A 20,849-nucleotide genomic window follows, 5' to 3' on the forward strand; every position below is an offset into this window, starting at 1 on the left:
CGTACAGTTTCGGGGGAAAAAGGACATTTGGTTGAAGACACGGTTATCCTGCAAACAGATTAGATGTTTTGTACCGGCGCCACTAAGACACGCGCACACAGCGCCTGGAGGTAACTGAAGTTAACGTTGCATCTCCATCCATCGCCAGTGTTGATCTGCCTCCGATAAGGGGGCTCGGCTAACGACCTCTCCCATTGACTTCCCCGTCACTCCCTCCATTCATTCTCCTGCCCCACAAGACTCCTCTTAGACTCCTGGAGAGAGAGGATCCTATGTGTCTGTACCCAACCGGCTCATTGTGTTTGGATTAGTTCATTAGCACACGGTAGCGCTCCACATAGCGAGGGAGGTCTTCATCACCCATTCATACTGTCCGACTGCACTTCCTGTGTCCTCTCTCTGAGACACACACACACACACACACACACACGGTCTCACAGCCGGTCATGGTGTGTGTCTTTGTAGAGTTGGGTGGAGCGCGCAGAGACACAGGGACTGCTGTCTGACATTCTGGACCTGTCTGAACTCTTCCACCCTGATACATTCCTGAACGCCCTGCGCCAGGAGACCGCCAGGTACCACTCTGGTGTGTGTGTGGTGTGTTTGTGTGTGTGTGGTGTGTTTGTGTGTGTGTGTGTGTGTGTTTGTGTGTGTCTGTGTGTTTGCATGCGTCCAAACTAGTGAGATCCAAAAATCTCCTCAAGGATGGTAAAACAAGGACGGTTTGACCCTGTTGGGACGTTGCCAGTCCCCATGAGGGAAGCTTTCTGATTTCATTGTAATGTCCCGCAGGGGGATTTAGGGGGAAAGTTACATTCAGGGTTAGTTTCGGTTTATTGTTTAGGGGTGTTTTCTTTTGTTGTTAGGGTTATGAAATATGTTTTTTAATCTGTGTAGATGGTATATGTGCAGGATGTATTAACGCTGTGTCCATGGTCTCAGGTCAATGGGCTGTTCCATGGACAGTCTGAAGTTCGTGACATCCTGGAAAACTCCTGTTGCTGAGGCTAAACTCCAAGTCAAGGTACAACGCTACACCCGAGAGAGAGGCGGGGGGGGAGGGTCTGGGTCAGCAGCTGCAGGGAGGGGAGTGGGGAAACTCCGTTCTCGTCTGCGGGAGAAGCCTTGTTATCCCCGACAATGACAGCACACACAGAGACACGCCCGTGAGGGTCCTGAGTCACCGTCATGACATAATGTCACCAGAGAGGCCCTCACTCCCCTCCACCCCTCACTCCCCTCCACGACTCACTCCCCTCCACCCCTCACTCCCCTCCACGACTCACTCCCCTCCACCCCTCACTCCCCTCCACGACTCACTCCCCTCCACCCCTCACTCCCCTCCACGACTCACTTCCCTCCACCCCTCACTCCCCTCCACGACTCACTCCCCTCCACCCCTCACTCCCCTCCACGACTCTCTCCCCTCCACCCCTCACTCCCCTCCACCCCTCTCTCCCCTCCACCCCTCACTCCCCTCCACGACTCTCTCCCCTCCACGACTCTCTCCCCTCCACCCCTCACTCCCCTCCACCCCTCACTCCCCTCCACGACTCTCTCCCCTCCACCCCTCACTCCCCTCACTCCCCTCCACCCCTCACTCCCCTCCACGACTCACTCCCCTCCACGACTCACTCCCCTCCACCCCTCACTCCCCTCCACCCCTCACTCCCCTCCACGACTCACTCCCCTCCACGACTCACTCCCCTCCACCCCTCACTCCCCTCCAGCCCTCACTCCCCTCCACGACTCAGTCCCCTCACGGGGAAATGAATTTCCCTACATCTCTGACCCCCGATTCTTCTCTCTCTCTCCCCTCTTATCTTCTCTCCGCCCCTTTCTCTTTTTCTCGCAATTTCCTCTCTTGCCACCCCCGCACTCTGTCTCTCACCCCTCCCTCCATCTCCCCCTCTCTCTTTGTCCCTTTCTTCCTTTCACTCCTCCCCCCTCCCACCTCCCTGTCTTCCTAGGTGGGTGGTCTGCAGTTGGAGGGCTGTAGTTTTGACGGCACTCGTCTGTCTGAAAACCAGCATGACTCGCCCACTGTGTCCGCCGTACCTGTCTGCTACATGGCCTGGATAGCACAGGTATGCCCTATCTCTCTCTCGCTCTCTCTCGCGTGCGTGCACAGACGTGAATCATGACATCACAGGAAGTACTTTCCGACTGTTCTTTTGGTTGGCGGGGTCAGGGTTTTCCTCTGTAAATAGCTGTCGTCACAGCAACATAATTCTTATTGTTCACATGTCTCCTGTGATTTTATTTATTTCCCATTGGTTCCTGGTGTGTGTGTGCTTGTTTTACCATACTTGTGAGGACTAATGGAATCTCCATGAGGGAAAGGGCTATTTCCAGCCAGAGGTTAGGTTTACGGTCAACTTACTTCAAGAAACCTCACCCCACAAACGCACAGACAGTATGCTGGAAAACACTGTCATGGCAATTATTGTGTTTAGTGTCATAGGCTGTGGTTATTAGTTTCCCAAGAATCTATTGGTTTTGTCTTCCGAGAAAATTGCAAGACATTACCGGGCTTCCCAGGTATTCCAAGTGCCTTTTGAAGCATAAAACCATATGTAAATAGAGAAATACACATGGAGCTGTTACATTGGTTACATTCAAAAGCTCAAAGTTACCACAGTATTTCTGTTTGTTAACATTTGGTGGCATTTGTTGGTCCAATAATCAATAAAATTTCTAGCATTTGTCAGTCATTATCTTTTATGTTCTTGTTTAATTTTTACTAATCTTACAGCATAAAGAAAGTGGTAGTGAGCCTTCTGGCTACGCAAACTTGGAACTGTAGGTTTGTAATCAAATGTCATAAATCAGTCAAGAACACCCTTCCACCCTGGAAACACAGAAATCCACCTGTCGAACAGCCATCAGATTTTATTGTTTTCATGTGTGTTTTGCATTCTTCTTTTGAGAGGGAACAACCTGCTTTTCCGCTAAAAGCGATTCTGAAACACAAAGAGTGTTACAGTTTATCAATTGCATTTTAAGGTCTTAAAATACAGCTAATGTTTATTAATGTTACAGCATACAGAAAAATAAACTTAAGCCTTCTGGCTACTCAGACCTGAATTATAGGACCGTTATAAATAGCCCACAACACTTTTTGGGGTGTGCAGTGCATTCGGAAACTATTCCAACCCCTTCACATTTTGTTACGTTAAAGCTTTATTGAAAAATTTATTAAATCGATTTTTTTCTTAATTGATCTACATATAGTACCCCCTACTGACCAAGCAAAAACAGATTTTAGAATTTTTTTGCAGATAAAAAACCCACCAGAAATGTCACATTTTTACATTTTCAGATGCTTTGAAAAATTCTAAAACCTGATACTTGAAATTGAGCTCAGGTGCATCCTGTTTCCATTGATCATGTTTGCAATTTGGGGTGAAGGGTCCTGGTCAGGAAGGTGATCAAGAACCCAGTGGTCACTGACAGAGCCCCAGACATCCTGTGTGGAGATGGGAGAACCTTCCTGAAAGACAACCATCAGAACTTTACCAATCAGGCCTTGATGATAGAGTGGCCAGACAGAAGCCACTTCTCAGTAAAAAGCACATGATTCAGACAGGGTCTGAATTCTGTGATAAAGAAATATGTAACTTCAAACATTTCTGAAAACCTGTTTTTCTTTGTCATGATTGGGAGTAGACAGGATAAGGCTATAATGTAACAAAATGTGGTATAAGTGAAAGCATCTGTGTACTTACCGAATGTGCTGTAGGAGTGCTGAATGACGGAGCACTCCACTTATGGAGCTGGCAGTACTTCACATGTTTTGCTTCCATGTTTTGCATCGGTGGCGTTCATTTATTGTAAAGCTTTGCCACACATGACATTTTTGGAATTAATAAAATCAACTAGATCTACTAGTAGCTTAAAGGTTGGATTCAATTTCGTTAGCATTTTATTTGTATTCGTTTTTAAAGAATTTATGGGGACTCGTAAGTAAACAATGCATGTGCTTTGAATTTATGGTGACTTGGTGTCTTCAACAGCACACTCACTCCCTGAGCAGTGATTAATGATCATGCAGACAGAGGAGCATAGATGTCGATAGGGAAGACATATTTACACATTGCATATATTTAACAGTTCCATTTCACGTCATACTGCTCATATAAATCATTTATTACAATTTACGGATTTCTCAACATTTTCTCTACTGGGAAAAAAGATTGTGTCTGTGGGGTAAATCTCTAAACCTCGGTATCACGTTTCCGGCTGGTTCGTTTTTTTTAGGGAATTTGAAAGGGCTTGGTCAGTTGAGACAGGATGATCATCATTATCAGAAATAACTCTCCATTTGGAACCTCACAGTATTTCCTTTTGCTAAAATTATAAGAAATATTTTACTCCCAAAGATATGGTCACTATCACTAAGTTAAACCATCCCTTATGAGCTGTTCATGATCATCTTTGGATAATGTTTGGTTTACAGTAACAAATCAAATTCATGCAGGGAGGTTTTGCAACCACTGGCCAAAAACAGCGGCATACATATTTTAATTTAGGGTTAATGGTTAAGGAAAATAGGATTTTGAATGAGAATAAGGACCATAAAAAAACTGTGCGTCTCAGTCTTCGCCATGGGCATAGAAACAAAGCAGCCAAGGTTATTTTAGTGAGCAGCAGGAAAACCATTTCAACAGAGGTGTAATAAGCTGTTAGTGTCCTCTGTCCCCCCTGAGTTGGAGGTGGAAGATAGAAACATCTTAACGTTCTCAACCAGCCGTCATCTCTCTCCTCTCTGTCCTGTCTTCTCCCTCAGAGATCACACACAGGAAAAGGTGCTGCCTAACATCTGACCAGTTGGCTTGGTAACAAAACCCCTGTTTATTTATAGACAGAACATCTTCCTTCACCGCCTCCCCGTTCCACCCTTGGCTGGTCTTGTAATGGGAACGTGTCCTCTCGTTAGTCTAATGGCCACAGCGCCAGGCTAATGAGTTCAGCCCTGCTAGTTATCAGGGCCATCACAGGGGCCATTCCACCAGCTCCAACACCAGCTCCAATCTCCTTTCACTGGCGCCTAAACTTTCCTTTACTTCCACAACACACGCTCCCCCGATCCGATTAGTGTGTTATTAGAACTTTCCGCAGCAATGTTCCGCTAATGTTACGTTCGACATTGTGTTGCAGAATTCCCAGATCAGCTACAGTCCCGAGGAGGTCATCTCGCTGCCTGTGTACACCAGCTCTGAACGGGTCCGGGTGGTCGGTCACGTTACGCTGCCCTGCGGAGGAAACTCGGACCAGTGGATCCAGAGTGGTGCCGCCCTCTTCCTCAAACAGCAGTGAGGCGGTTAAGGCCAGGTGGCTGGCCAGAAAGAGAGATCCTGGTTTTGACTGGGTTACTGGAGTGATGAAGAGAAGCGAACCATGTTTCTAAGGAAAGTTGAATGGCAGGCTTCACCACAGGGGTTGGTTGTTATTTTGAAAGTGACGAAAGTATGTGATTCAATTTGTAAAGCATATGTTATTTTGCAGTTGAAAAGCATAAATTATATTGTTGAGATGTAGCAGTGTTTGATGGGTTATTTTTTTTACTCTTCATTATCATCAAAATATTTGAATGTGTCTTTGCATTGTATTTCAAATGCATTCTAAAATAAAGCTCTATTTAGCTATTACTTTTGGTTTCAATCAACAAAGGGAGTTTGTATTACTGTAAAGAGGTGCATATTTGGGTGAGATACAGTATCTGGCTCTGTCCATACTGTCAAATTGAACAATAAAATCAGCAAATTGTTACAATACAATCTGGAAATTGTTAAAATCAGCCAAATGCATTACAAATATGAAACAATATAAAATAATTGATTGCGTAAGTATTCACACATTTTCTATCACTTATCTGAACTAGCTGTGGTGCAATCAATCGTCTTTAGAAGTCACATAATTAGTTGAATGGAGCGCATCTGTGTGCAATCAAGGTGTTTCTCATGATGTCAAGTTAAATACACCTGCTTCTGGGAGGTCTTACTGCTGGTACATGTAGGTACAATTCCCCAAACATACTACATCATGAAGGAACATTCAAAGCAAATCCAGAATAAGGTTTTTCAAAAGAACTAATCAGTATAAGAACAAGGCACTGAATGTCCCCCGGAGCTCAGTAAAGTCCGTTATTAAGACATGGAGAGAATATAGCTCAACTGTCTGGAACAGGCCATCCTTAATTGAGGGACTGGGAAAGGACACCAAGAAATCTATGGCAACTCGAAAGGAGCTGTTCATACGCTATGCATACTGCAACCAATCAGGCCTTTATGGGTGAGTAGCAAGAATAAATCCATTGAAAAATACAACAAATCTCAGTTTAGAGTTTATTTGAGAGACTGATATCATCTAGAAAAACTTTCTATGGTCTGATGAGACCAAAATGTAGATTTTTGTCTTAACACTAAGCGTTATGTTTGGCACAAGACTAAAATGGCAAATCGTGCATCATGCAATGGAAATTGTTATTTGTGTCAGGGTCTGGAAAGCTTCTGAAGATAGAGGGTAAAATGGATGCAGCAAAGGACAGATAGATATTGGAAGAAAATCTGCTGAGGCCTGCAAGAGACCTGGGACATCATCCAGTAGGACAATGACCCTCAACATACAGCCAAAGACACTGGCATAATACAAAAAAGGTCAATGTCCTGGAATAGCTCAGAGCCCGGACCTCAGTCCAATTGACAATATGTGGAAAGATTTGAAAATGTGCAGAACGCTGTGAAAAATGTAACGAAAAACTGTTTAAATTATCTAAACCTTATATTCTACATAAAATAGCACAAACACAGTATATCAAATGTTGAGAAATGTTATTGTTTCTTGAAAAATATGGCCACTCTGAATTTGATTCCACGACACATTTCAAAAGGCGACATGACTGTCTTTCAGAAGTTGGGGAGGAGTTCACTCTGTGAAAGACTGCCACAGGCAAATATTGCAAGAGTTTGGGGACCTCAGCATCTATGGTACATAATATCATTAAAAGATTTAAAGAATCCGGAGAAATCTCTGTACGCAAGGGACAATGACGAAAACCAATATTGGATGGTCGTGATCTTCAGAACCTCAGACAGCACTGAGTTCTGTAGTGGAAATCACTGAATGGGCTCAGGAACACTTCTAAAAACCATTGTGCATCCACAAATGCAAGTTAAAACTCTACTATGCAAAGAAGAATCTATATACAGTTGTGCTCATAAGATTGCATACCCTGGCAGAAATTGTGATATTTTGTTATTGATTTTGAAAATATGAGTGATCATGCAAAATAAAATGGTATTTTATTTAAGGATAGTGATCTTATGAAGCCATTTATTATCACATAGTTGTTTGGCTCCTAAATCATAATAACAGAATTCACTCAAATGGCCCTGATCAAAAGTGTACATACCCTTGAATGTTTGACCTTGTTACAGACAAAGAAGGCGACACACAGGGGAAAATGGCAATTAAAGGTGAATTTCCCACACATGTGGTTTTTTAAATTGCAATTAGTGTCTGTGTATAAATAGTCAATGAGTTTGTTAGCCCTCACGTGTATGCACTGAGCAGGCTAGATACTGAGCCATGGGGAGAAGAAAATAACTGTCAAATGACCTGCGTAACAAGGTAATAGAACTTTATAAAGATGGAAAAGGATATAAAAAGATTTCCAAAGCCTTGCAAATGCCAGTCAGTACTGTTCAATCACTTAGTAAGAAGTGGAAAATTCAGGGATCTCTTGATACCAAGCCAAGGTCAGGTAGACCAAGATAGATTTCACCCAAAACTGCCAGAAGAATTATTTGGGATACAAAGACAAACCCACAGATAACCTCAGGAGAAATACAGGCTGCTCTGGAATGACGGTGTGGTTGTTTCAAGGAGCACAATACAATGATACTTGAACAAAATTGAGCTGCATGGTCATGTTGCCTGTAACAAGCCTTTACTGCACCAATGCAACAAAAAAGCCTGGTTACAATATGCCCTAAAACACCTTGAAACGACTCACAGCTTTTGGCACACTGTAATTTGAAGTGACAAGACCAAAATAGAGCTTTATGGTCACAACCGTAAGCGCTGTTTGGAGAGGGGTCAACAAGGCCTATAGTGAACAGAATACCATCCTCACTATGAAGCATGGTGGTGGCTCACTGATGTTTTGGGGGTGTGTGAGCTCTAAAAGCATGGGGAATCTTGTGAAAATTGATGGCAAGATGAATGCAGCATGTTATCAGAAAATACTGGCAAACAATTTGCATTTTTCTGCATGAAAGCTGCACATGGGATGCTCTTGGACTTCCCAGCACGACAATGTCCCTAAGCACAAGGCCAAGTTGACCCTCCAGTGGTTACAGCAGAAAAAGGTGAAGGTTCTGGAGTGGCCATCACAGTCTCCTGACCATAATATCATGGAGCCACTCTGGGAAGATCTCAAATATGTGGTTCATGCAAGACAAACTAAGACTTTGCATGACCTGGAGGCATTTTGCCAAGACGAATGGGCAGCTAAACCACCTGCAAGAATTTGGGGCCTCATGGACAACTATTACAAAAGACTGCAAGCTTTGATGCTCAAGGAGCAATACACAGTAGTAAGAACTAAGGGTATGCAGACTTTTAAACAGGGGTCAGTTCATTTTTATTTTTCATGATTATGCCATTCTGTTATGACATACAGTTGAATGTGAATCCCATAAGAAATAAAAGACGTGTTTTATGTGGTCACTATGTTTTCTTTACAAATGGTACATATTTTACCAATTCTCCAAGGGTATATAAACTTTTGAGCGCAACTGTATAAACAAGATCCAGAAATGCCGCTGCTTTCTTTGGGCCTGAGCTCATTTCAGATGGGCTGAGGTGAAATGGAAAACTGTCCTGTGTTCTGACAAATCGAAATTTGAAATGATCATGGATGCCGCATCCTCCGGGCAAAAGCTTGTTATCAGTGCACAGTTCAAAAGCCAGCATCCGTGATGGTATCGGGGTGCATTAGTGGGTGATTTGCACATCTTTGGAAGCACCATTAATGCTGAACAATATTTACAGTTTCTGAAGCAACGTATGTTGCCATCCAGACAATGTCTTTCATGGAAGGCATTGCTTATTTCAGCAAGACAATGCCAAACCACATTCTGCACGTATCACAACAGAATGGCTCTGTATTAAAAGATTATGCGTGCTAAACTTGCCTGCCTTCAGTCCAGACCTTTCACCCATTGAAAAGAAATTGTCCCAATGGAAAAAAAATTGACAATGGAAACCCTGAACTGTTGAGCAGTTGAAATCCTATTTCAAGCAAGAATGGGAATACATTTCACTTTCAAAACTACAGCAATTGGTCTCCTCAGTTCCCAAACGGTTACAGAGTATTGTTAAAAGAAGAGGTGATGCAACACAGTGGGAAAAATGCCCATCCAACTTTTTTTAAAATGTGTTACTAGCATCAAATTCGAAATTGGCATGTATTTTTTCAAAAATAATAACATTTCTCACTTTCAACATTTGATATGTTGTCTTTGTACTATTTCCAATTAAATATAGAGAAGTTATTTGTGCATCATTGCATTCTGTTTTTATTTGCATTTTATGCAGCCTCATAACTTTTTTGGAAACGGGATTGTAGATTCATGGCTGTAATTGCTGCTAAAGGTACCTCCAAATATTGACTAAGCAGATAAATAGTTATGCAATCAACTATTTTGTTTTTAATTAATTTAGAAAAAAAATTACTTTTATGTTTTACTTTTATATAATGGACTTTTTTTGTGTTGATCATTGACAAGAACTCCAAATTAAATTCATTTTGATTTCATGTTGTAACACAATATAGTGCGAAAATGTCCAAGGGGGTGAATGCATTTGGGAGCAACTGTAACACTTAAACCATAACCCCAACTGTAACATATAACTTAAGCTGAAATTGTCTCAACAAAGAAAACCTTTGTTAAATTTATAATAATAATGCTTTACAAAATGAATATGGAACAGAAACAAACAAAATATACATAAACATTATACATATATACATTCAATATACAATTTTGGTAGTATATAGTTATAAAACAGACTTACCTATAGGTCAGTCTTAGTTTAACTTCAGTGAGATTGGTGGGTCAGTGTTAGTGGAATTGCTTTGTAGTATTCATTTTTCAGACTCTGCTGGTGTTTGTGTGTGTGTGTTTGTTTCTCTTTCACCTCAGTAATGACCCTGGAGAGGCTTTGATAAATGAAGATATGGGAAGGAGGGATTGGGTCAGTGTATATGTGGGGGGAGGAGGTGTGTGTGGATAAAACATGGCAGGAGGGGTGAAAGCATGTTCTGCACTGACAGAATAGGGGAGAAATGAAACCGGTGGCTTCAAAGGAAAGTGAGTGGATTTCAGCAGAATAAGGAACCATGTATTAGAGAAAGGAATGGTAAGAGATAGCAGGGTAGTGAGATAAATATGTAGATTGGGGTGAGGGTTAAGAATTAAGAGTGGGGAGGACAAGGTTAAAGTGAGGGGGTTAAGGAAGATGGAGAACCTGTCAGAGGAACGATGGGACAGTGGGTTCCCCATCAGCAGAGCCGGAGCTGCTGACTGCCTATGTGCATGGCTCATATATCTTGCTATATGATGCTGCATGTGGATTTCAATTCTATTCGTATCTCCTGTTTTGATTCCAACATCTCCAAAAACCATGAACCCATTGGTCGTTTCCAATTCCTTCATTGTCCCTTCAGAGCTGTTGCTAAATTAGCCCAGTTGAAAACATTGAAGCATGTAATCAGGATGTGCTTTGTTGCATTGTTTAACAGTCACACAAATGTACGTTATACACATAAACCTCCAGCGCTGAAAATGACTTCATTATCCGATTGGGCTGACTAAAACAGTGATAATGTTATATTTTCATCTGATAATATCCTACAGTGAATTATCTTTAGTTTCCCAGACGTGCTATCGAATGAATCTCCGCTAGGCCTCACAGGGAGCTGTCATCATTTCCTCTTGGTTTGCAGACTGCATTAGAAACAGCAGTCGCAGTTTGTGGAGTTCAGAGTTAATGTTGGTCACCTACCTGTAGAAAAGCCAAGTGGAATTGTTTTGTCTCAAACCTAACCCTACCAACCTCTGTCCTTAACATATCCTTAATAGGTCCTCTTAAGAAATTTTTTGTATGATCTTTTAAAATAAAGGGTTTGTGTTGTAAGCAGCACCTTGTTATTTTCCCAGGGTGTACTAACAGTGACATGGGCCAGGCACATGGTTCCTGCAGCCCAGCATGAACCAACGGATTCAATTAATTCACAGCTCTTCAAAGCCATTGAATCGTGTCACTCTCCGTTTTGTTTGCAAGGTTTTTGACACAACGGCAGTGCTTCTATCTTTCTGTGTGTGTGCTTGAAGGTGGTGTAGCAAAAGAGGTAATAAGGAGTGAGGGGAAAAGATGCCAGGAATGGTGCTAATTAAATAACAGAATATTTATACCACCCTGACCGCTAACACACAAATACACACACATACACCCCCATCCCTATATGAGGAAAGCCTGTGGACTTTAAATGTGTTTAGACTAGGACAGAACTATTAGGCCATTCTACATATCAATCACCCACACTCACATTACAGGACTATACGTTGAGTATTTGATGTGTGTGTGTGTGTGTGTGTGTGTCCCTCAGGGAATGTTGTTATCCTCTTCCAGTGGAAACTTCTGTTTTCTTCCTAGAGAATGGAGGTTGGGGGTCAACTCATTCTGTAAGGGAGTAAATGTAAGATATCAAATCATTTCATGTATTTACACCTCCAAAAGGTAAATATTGATTTTACACTTTTCCTTCTCTGATTTAAGGACAGGTGAGTCAGTGAGGATACTGTAGTAAAGGTCAACCCCATGATAGCAACACCTGATCCATAATTGTAAGGACCTTCAAAACGGACAAAGGACTAACCTTTTCCACACTATTTTGGAGTAGAAAACTCCCAAGTGACTTAACAATGCTCACTTTACTGCACTATAGTCCCACTCCTTGTAACTTGCCCCACGGTGGCCTGGCAGTAGACTCCCCGTCCCACCACAAAGGTGATGGCCTGTCGAAATTACCACATCAAACTTCATCAATAATGCTGGCACTTTGACAGATAATATTTGGTTGGCTTAAAATGTACCTCTGATGGAGGTTTGATGGAGTTCAGTTTATCCCGCAGCCCCCAGTGAGATTTTTGTGTGTTACTTTTGAAGAATGCTATGGATTAGAACCCTGACAGGGGCTAACCAACCATTCATTTTAACCCCTCCCATCCATCGACACAGCAAATGGAGCGGCAGAGATTAACAACCATTTAGACCAATCACAAACCTTGTTCTCATCTATTGCCAAGGTGATGTCCTTGGGGGATTCCCAACAGAACTACTACACACTACTACACACTACTACACACCAGCACTTAATTTGCCACGTGTTTCGCTCTTTTCGGATGTTTATGCTTTCCCAGAAACCGCAAATCACTGCTGCAACAGCTGGGTGGATTCATGGCTGCAGTTCTGTCTTCCACACTTCGACAAACCATGCATCACCCTGAATAGTGGATACACACACACACACACACACACTCACACACTCATTCACATTCATAGATATGCACTGCAGTTTGTTCAGTTAAGCACCAAAACACTTTTGCACATTTATTTACACACACAAATTACATATTTCATTTCGACAATGCATCATTTTGTAGGGTTTATTGTGTCAGAAATAATCTGTACTTTTGGGCGTTTGGAGTTTTACTTACTCAAACATGTCTTTGAGGCAGATCTGCCCTAAAGACAGAAATTAATGTGATTGGGTGACTCAGTTGAGAGGGCAGAGATTTTACGTCCCAATTTTGAAGTCACACAATATACGTTTAAATGTAAAATGGTTAGGGTTATGATTAAAGTTCCTGTTGGATCATTCAGCAAGTCCAACAATAACATTACCTTATGCCTTCAGGGCAGATCTGTTTGAGTTACAGAATATCCTCTTTTTCTGATTTAAAGTTTAGCCGCTATGTGCTGGAACATGATGGGTTATTGTGCAACAACAGCATCACTTTGGTTTGAGGAAGATGGCAGCAGATTATTTCTATGTACAACACTAGCATTGACTTGAGTGTTGAATGCATTGTTGTGTCATCAACCTTAGAATTCTTCAGAAAATTATATTTCTGGTGACCAAACAATGCAAAGTTTAGAATGCTGATGTCATACAATATTTCATTATTAAACTTATGATGCAGAAACCTTAATAGAATCCAATCTGACCATCACGTGACACTGTTTCGTGTGCAAGAGGATACTCTAAGGCAATTTAAATAGTACTTGTTGAGGCCCTTGCCTGTGTAGCCGCTGCATCTTCAACATAGTGCAGAATGTTATGTGATAATCAGCATGAAATGACCGACATTATGACATGTTGAATCACTGCAAATGCTGGAATAGCTGTTAAGTGTGTAACCTCGTAGCCTGGCGAGAGACATCAAAGAGACCTTTGGATCCATTTCCTGCAATCAAGTGCATTGTTGAGCACTGACAGCCAACAACCATTATGACTCCTTTCACTGCCCTGACAGTCTTTTTTTTTTTTTTTCTGGTCCTTAAACCCTTGGCCCAGGGTGAAGTGTTCACTAGCACTCCAAGGGAGACCATCCAACTCCATAGTAAGCCTTTCTGTCCATTTGTTGTTTGTGTAATTCTATTAAGTCAGGCCCGCATTGCAGCCTTAACTATGATACAAAGTCTATATACTTTTGTTAATATTATTGAGAACAGTATTCATAAAGCCTTTATATGCATACCATAGTTGTAACAGGCTGAATGCATGTATAAACCATACAAAGTCTTTATGTATATGTAGTCTTTTAGTGAGGTTGTCACTCCATGTCAGTATATTTTAAGAACATTTTCAGGACTTTATGACATCGCAATATTCCCAGGGAATTTTCTGGAGGACCTTGTTGTAGATTCCCAGGACAAAAAGTCCCATGTGTATTATTAAAGGCTAAAGTGATAATTTTACAAATAGTAGTTGGGTAGTGCCTATAGACACTTTCAGAGTGTTAGCATAATTACCATTGTCAAATGACTTGAAACTGCTACTGCTAAACAGTGCTACAGTGCTGCTTGAAGGTTTGTGAACCCTACATGGATGGCCATTATTTTAGTACAAAATATTTAAATATATTCACAATATCCTAATCTAAACCACCATTTGTAGTAAAGAAAATCCAAAGACACAACCAAAAACATTTTATATATTTTCATAGTTCATTTAACAAATGTTAATTACTTAATGGGGCACTGTGTAGAATTCTGTTTCTAAACAAGAAAAGAAACCAGGCAAGCCTAGTTCGGCAGGCCCGCGATTAGAAGGAATGAATGCTGTTGCCCTGGCTATGTGTCTTTAACCACTACGCCACTAAGCTTTACGTGTGCGGAGTGTTCTGCAATGTTAAACCAATTAGTTGAAACTCCATGGTTCTTGAAACAAGTTCCCTAGATTAGCGAACATCCAAACCAACAGGTATAACAGGGTCGCTACACTACATTCAACATGTTAAATTAGAAAGAGATTACTGTAGGGACCGATTGGGACATACTACAAAAAACTGGGTCTCAACATTAGATCATTTAGTCACGCATTACCATCATGCCAAGTTTACTGTAGGCAGACAACATTAAACATTGTATTAAACTGACTAACGTTTCTTATCAAGTTTACTTCCAGCACAAATAGCATCTATGAACTGTATGGCTTTTGCCAATGGCCGTTTTAACAGCTTATTAGCCAGTAACAGGCTTACTAGTATCTACTTACTACTTGGAATAATCATAACAATTGAGCAAATGTTAGTGAAACTGAAGATTAACTTTACACTGCCAAAGCTATTTAATTTCATGGCACAACAATGTTCATTTTCTTTCATTAGTGAATGACATTGATACCATAACTATCAATATAGGTGACCATAACTGACTTTTTCGTCAAGTGAAAAGACAAGAGAATTGTGGATACCCATCCTCTTACTTCGCAAGGGGTTTTGATCTATATTACCTCAAAAGCATGCACGGATGCGTACTTAAACAAGAAACTAGGCAAGCCTAGTTCAGCTGGCCCGCAATAAAATGTGTTCATCGTGGCTGCCCTCTCGAGAATCTAACCCGGGTCACCCACGTGAAAGGCATTGTCATTAACCACCACGCCACCAAACTGCACACATGCTGGCCATTAGTATAACCTCTTCACATTATATTATTTTCACTCATTAACATCATGCCAAGTTTGAATATTTATTTAGACACCATTAACCAACTTTAAACTGAGTAATGTTTCTTTTTAAGTTACCCCCACCACAAAGAGTATCTATGAACTGTATGACTTTTGCCACTGGCCATTTTAACAGCTTATTAGCCAGTTGTGAATGACATAGATACAGTATCTATCAATATAGGTGACGATAACTAGTGATGGCCATTCAAGGCTTCATGGATTTTATGGATATTAGGATACTCTAAATTAACAATCTAGTCTGTGAAGAAGAACAGACAAGAATACCATTAGAACGGACTCACCTAAAGGATTATTAGGAACACCTGTTCAATTTCTCATGAATGCAATTATCTAATCAACAAAAAAAAATTATAATTGCACCAGGGGTTTCAGGTAGCCCTGTGAATATATAGCAAAAGCTGTATTCAAGCTGAAGTCTTTAAGACAGTAAGCTTACAGTACTTGGTATGTTGTATTTCATTGAAGAATTTTCTTTAGAAATATTTGTGTGTGGTAAAGTTACATTGTGTCAACATATGATGTTGCTATCAAAAGACTGAGGTGAAAAATCTTCCTACAACCCATATCACTTTTATTATGTAGTAGGCAACGGAATAAGTCTTCAGTAACATTTTTGCCTGGAATATAATGTAATTTAGAAAATGCTTCCATATTTGTTTTTGATAGGGTATTATTTTATTGAGAAAGGAGCATTCCAATTTTTTTATACTGTGAACTATCAAGCTGCTACAGATTAGCTGGTCTGCACATTTAATGTCACACTTCTTTAGTTGTAGAAACCTTATCAGGGGATTACAATCTATATATACAGCTGTGAAAAAAATTAAGAGACCACTGCACCTTTTTCTTTCCTTTCCAAAAAAAGTCGAAAAGGAATGTTTTAAATGAGGAACAGAATGGTTAAAATTAAGAGACCACTGCAAATTGAACCTTTCTGTTCCTCACTCAAAATGTTATTTTTCAGCTTTTTTGGAAAGGAAAGAAAAACGGGCGGTGGTGTCTTAATTTTTTCCGGAGCTGTATATATACAGCTACATATGAAATATTTTCCAAAAAAGTTGAAAAGGAAAGTTTTGAGTGAGGAACAGAAGCATTCAATTTGCAGTGGTCTCTTAATTTTAACCCTTCTGTTCCTCACTCAAAACCTTCCATGTAAAACTTTTATATATATATATACATACAGTGGAGTGAACAAGTATTTGATACACTGACGATTTTGCAGGTTTTCCTACTTACAATGCATGTAGAGGTCTGTAATTTTGGGTCGTGAGCTGGGACCACAGTCTCAAAGAAACAGGTGCAGTTAATACAGGTAATGAGTGGAGAACAGGGCTTCTTAAAGAAAAACAGGTCTGTGAGAGCTGGAATTCTTACTGGTTGGTAGGTGATCAAATACTTATGTCATGCAATAAAATGCTAATTAATTACTTAAAAATCATAGAATGTGATTTTCTGGATTTTTGTTATAGATTCCATCACTCACAGTTGAATAGTACCTATGATAAAAATTACAGACCTCGACATGCTTTGTAAGTGGGAAAACCTGCAAAATCAGCAGTGTATCAAATACTTGTTCTCCCCACTGTATGTATGTGTGTATATATATGTGTGTATATGTGTATTTATATATGTGTATATTATATGTGTGTATATATATATGTGTGTGTGTGTGTGTTTTTTTTTAAGAAAAGCATTGGGGAACAATTAGTTTTTCATTCATTGCTAACTAGCAGTTAATATCAAACGACAGGCTGAGTGGGCGGGGAGATTTTGTTCATGAACTCACCTTGATTGACAGCTCTTTGAAACAGGCTTACAGTTGTTGCCAGGTAACAAGGTAAACAATGTTTCACATGTTACTGATGACTTTAATTCTGAGCACATATGCCTCAACCCATTTTCTCTACAAAGTACCCTAATGCTTAGCCAAGTTATTCATGGACTGTTGGATATCTAACAAAAGGCAGCAGGACCCAACTGCCTTTAAATTGTTGTAACTAATTACAGAATACAGTTCACTAATACACTTCAAAGAAATATGTCAAGCCCAAGTCCCTTTAGAAACTAAGACAAAAGAGAATGTACATTAAAACAGCATTTCCATTATAAAGGACAACATGTTCACAATGATTTATTTTTGATCACACTTTTATTTGATCATCTATAGTCCAGATTAGCGAAATATGAATCAACATAAATATTTGTGACAAACACATTTGGGAAATAATAGAGTCACATCATCTGACATTAAAACGATTATTAGAGCCTAATATATACAATGTTCAGGACCCTCTTCTACAATCTATCTATCCATCTCTTTTCCAACCCCTGTGCTTTTTATAAAAAACTATACCAAGACATATTGCTTTTTAGAAAAGGAAAATGCAACCAACAACAGAGATTACTGGGGAGGGGAAGTGGAGACTAATGTGGAGAAGATGGCCCTGTATCCCGCTTCAATCAGGCTTCAGTCTCCCAGATGGGAAACAAATCCAGCCATAGCCTCCTCATAGTCAGCCCTTCCACACTGGGCAGACAGGGGTCCTGGGAGAGACAGCACAGGAGGGGATTCAGATGCCTGCCTACAGTACACAGCTTGCAAAGCTTTTGACAAGGGAGATGTTTCTTAAGTGGATAATGAATTCGATTAAATGTTCTTTTCGGGTTTAATAGTGTGAGATGGTTCATCTATATGATCAATGGCTTTCAGTTTGAATGTGAGTTTTTTTAACCTGAAATTCTAAATTGATCCAGATCTAAAATTAATAACTATGAATACTTACTGGTTTGCTCTTCACTGGCTTCACTGTATATGTTTGCCTTGGGAGAACTGATTTTATGTTTGCTTGGCTGCGGTGAGCTTGTTCACTGAAATGCATGGCAACCAGGTGCAGCCTAAAATAATATGTTTATTTTGGAGAAAGGACACAGTTGAAGTCATTACACAGTTCCCAGTTGTCTGAAAAGAAGCAGTACACTCACATATTTTCCACGTGTCGCAGAAAAGACTGTGTTCACAGGTCAAGCAGTCTCAGTTGCATTAGCTAACGATTGCACACCAATCCCCTCCAAAATGCTGCCTACCCCATCAGACACCTCAAATGTCGATAGGCTACAGTATGGTCAGCGCTGGCAAGATCCGTAGTCAATGATTACAGCATCTTTCTTTAGGATTTGTCTTTTGGCAAGACCCATTGATTGTTCTCCTCACTTGAAGCGACAGTTCCCTTGAAATGTGCGCTACACATCCGTGACATGCATGTAACATGAGCCTGGCTGCTCTACATGAAAATAGCAGCCACGCTGTCTGGTGTCTTCTTCTGAAAACGGTGTAATGTTACAGTTACGCTATGGCACCCAGCCACAACACAGTGGGCTATTTCCAGAATGCTGTTAAGTAGGCTACCAGTCACACCACATTTCTGGTCACACGTTCTGCTTGAGTAAGCTGGTTTACGGTTTGTACATATGGGCACGTGGTGACAGTTTACACATTTCCCTTAATTAAAAGTGCCTTACTTTTCTGGCTTTATCTTATGTAGAATAATGCATAGTAGTCCCTGCCTCATGAACCAAAGTGTTTGATAGGGGGAGGAGACCAGACCAATTAGCAGATACTCTTATCTGGAGTGACTTATAGTAGTGAGTGCATGCATTTTCCTACCAAATCAAACCTTCATACCTTCCAACTTTAACACTAATTACATAGTAAAATAATGGAATGGACGCACACACAAAAAACACACACAACCACGTGCACACAAACACGTGCACACAACCTACCTGTGAAATGATGCCTTTAAAAGCTTAGAAGGGCTTGAGTCTGTCAAGAGTCGGACGTAGACAGCTATCCATAGATGTAGAATATGTTTGACGTACATAATGATTGGCATTCTGACTTTTTAGTTCAAGCTAGATTGATATTTGGGTGAAATAACACTTACCTTGAGCTGTTCTTGGAGGCCAATGAGAAAGCCATTATTCAACTTTATTGTCAGTGTCCAAATTCACGAATTAAAACTGTGCATCGTGAGCTACAAAAGCTGCATTGCAAGTGGAAACCGTACTGCGAAACACTCTAACCAGGTTGTAGCATAAACATCTTGAGTGATTCAACGCTGGATCAAATGCCTGCACACACAACACTCCAGATAGAGAGGCTTATGGATTTTATACAGTAACCGAACATAGCAGTTATTCTAATTAGTGCCACAGTGTCAAGCGATGGTTGATCCATGGGTCCAGAAACTTAATACTGGGATATGACAAGACACTGCCATTAAGTGTGATGATTTTAGGACTTTATTTATGCTAACCGATAGCTGGAGACAAAGGCAAGACAAAGAAACAGAAAACATTCTCGTTCCTTCATGTGATGAGAGATGTTTGCCAATTAAGATGAAAAGGACAAAATGGAGGTCAGATGTTGAAGGAATACTGCACAACCCAAAAGAAAATTACTTTAGAAAGTTATTTTTATACTTGTGTACTGATCCAAGGTGAGACCATACACCAATATGTGACTGAACTGAAAAGTAAGAGCAAAACGTATGACTTTGGGAACTTAGCAGAATCTTTAATAAGAGATCCAATCGTGTGTGGAATGTAGCCGTGTAAAGCACACGACACAGGGATGGAAATTGAGTGCAATGCCTGAGTCTTTTACCAAGGTCAATAAAGGAAGAAATCAAAGACAAAAAGTTATCTACTCTCTCTCCTCTCTGGTAGCAGCTTGGGCTCATGCTGCATGCTTCACGGAACTTTGCAGTCTGCTTCCAGCTCATTCCCTCAATTGAGCAATTGTTGAGACACGCTGGGCTTACTTTGAAAAAGACAGTGGATATATTGTGTAAGGCTGCATAGGTGACAAAAAGTAACAATTAAGACCCTTAAAAATAGTCAAGACACATCCCTGGATGAATTAAAGCAGTACAAAGGCAAGAAAAATGTGAAGACAGCCCAGGAGCAGTCACAGACAGCAAAAAACTGATCAAATGAGGACGATGTGGGAAATAACATGGAAATAAACAGTTGGCCGGCCTTTGGATTTATTTATTTTATTTTAGGAAAAATACTTTTGCAAGAATGTGCCTAACTGGGAAAATACATACCGTGAAACAGTGGGACAGAAATTCTTCTCGTTCTGAAATGGAATAATAATAATACAAAAATAATAATTTGTTGTGATAGTCAAAGAAAACTAAGTGAGTGGGTCAGCCTTATGGTTATTGTTGAAAAGCCCGACAAGTCCTTAACAATTTGCTTAGACCAGCATGAACTGAATATTGCATTCAAAAGAGAACCAGCTTCCTACGATGGAAGGAAGCTGAAGTCTTTAGCATTTGGAAGCTTCTAGTTGATTGCAAATACTATTGGATTCTCAGAGCTCAAAGTATACTACTACTTTATACTACCTCTTGGAGGATTGTTTTCAGAGATTACTATTTGAAATTTCTAGTGCACCAGAAGTCTTCACAAGAACATAGGGGAAATAATGGAGGGAATTGATGGGGTGACAACATAC

General features: G+C 40.6%; 1 protein-coding gene and 1 long non-coding RNA gene across 5 annotated transcripts in view; one reads left to right on the forward strand and one right to left on the reverse strand.

The window, feature by feature from the left end:
- The window catches only part of LOC105024072 (cytoplasmic dynein 2 heavy chain 1), a 127,037-nt gene extending 121,386 nt beyond the window's left edge, over nucleotides 1-5,651 (forward strand). For 2 of the 4 annotated variants that reach the window (XM_029119454.2, XM_029119460.2), the window contains 4 exons: nucleotides 466-575; nucleotides 943-1,024; nucleotides 1,971-2,087; nucleotides 5,161-5,651. In XM_029119454.2, the coding sequence (XP_028975287.2) occupies nucleotides 466-575; nucleotides 943-1,024; nucleotides 1,971-2,087; nucleotides 5,161-5,319 (468 nt within the window). In that variant the 3' untranslated portion in view covers nucleotides 5,320-5,651. The remainder of the gene's footprint in view (nucleotides 1-465; nucleotides 576-942; nucleotides 1,025-1,970; nucleotides 2,088-5,160) is intronic. The other 2 variants (XM_029119458.2, XM_029119456.2) reach the window with 1 other exon arrangement.
- Nucleotides 5,652-17,579: 11,928 nt separating this feature from the next.
- LOC109615783 lies at nucleotides 17,580-18,549 on the reverse strand. The gene is made up of 3 exons (XR_002196774.2): nucleotides 18,410-18,549; nucleotides 18,109-18,220; nucleotides 17,580-17,869 (listed from the first exon to the last, which is right to left on the reverse strand). It is a non-coding gene; the product is annotated as an uncharacterized LOC109615783 (long non-coding RNA).
- Between the last annotated feature and the right edge of the window lie 2,300 nt (nucleotides 18,550-20,849).

Source organism: Esox lucius, chromosome 1 (assembly GCF_011004845.1).
Source record: "Esox lucius isolate fEsoLuc1 chromosome 1, fEsoLuc1.pri, whole genome shotgun sequence".
NCBI lineage: Eukaryota > Metazoa > Chordata > Actinopteri > Esociformes > Esocidae > Esox > Esox lucius.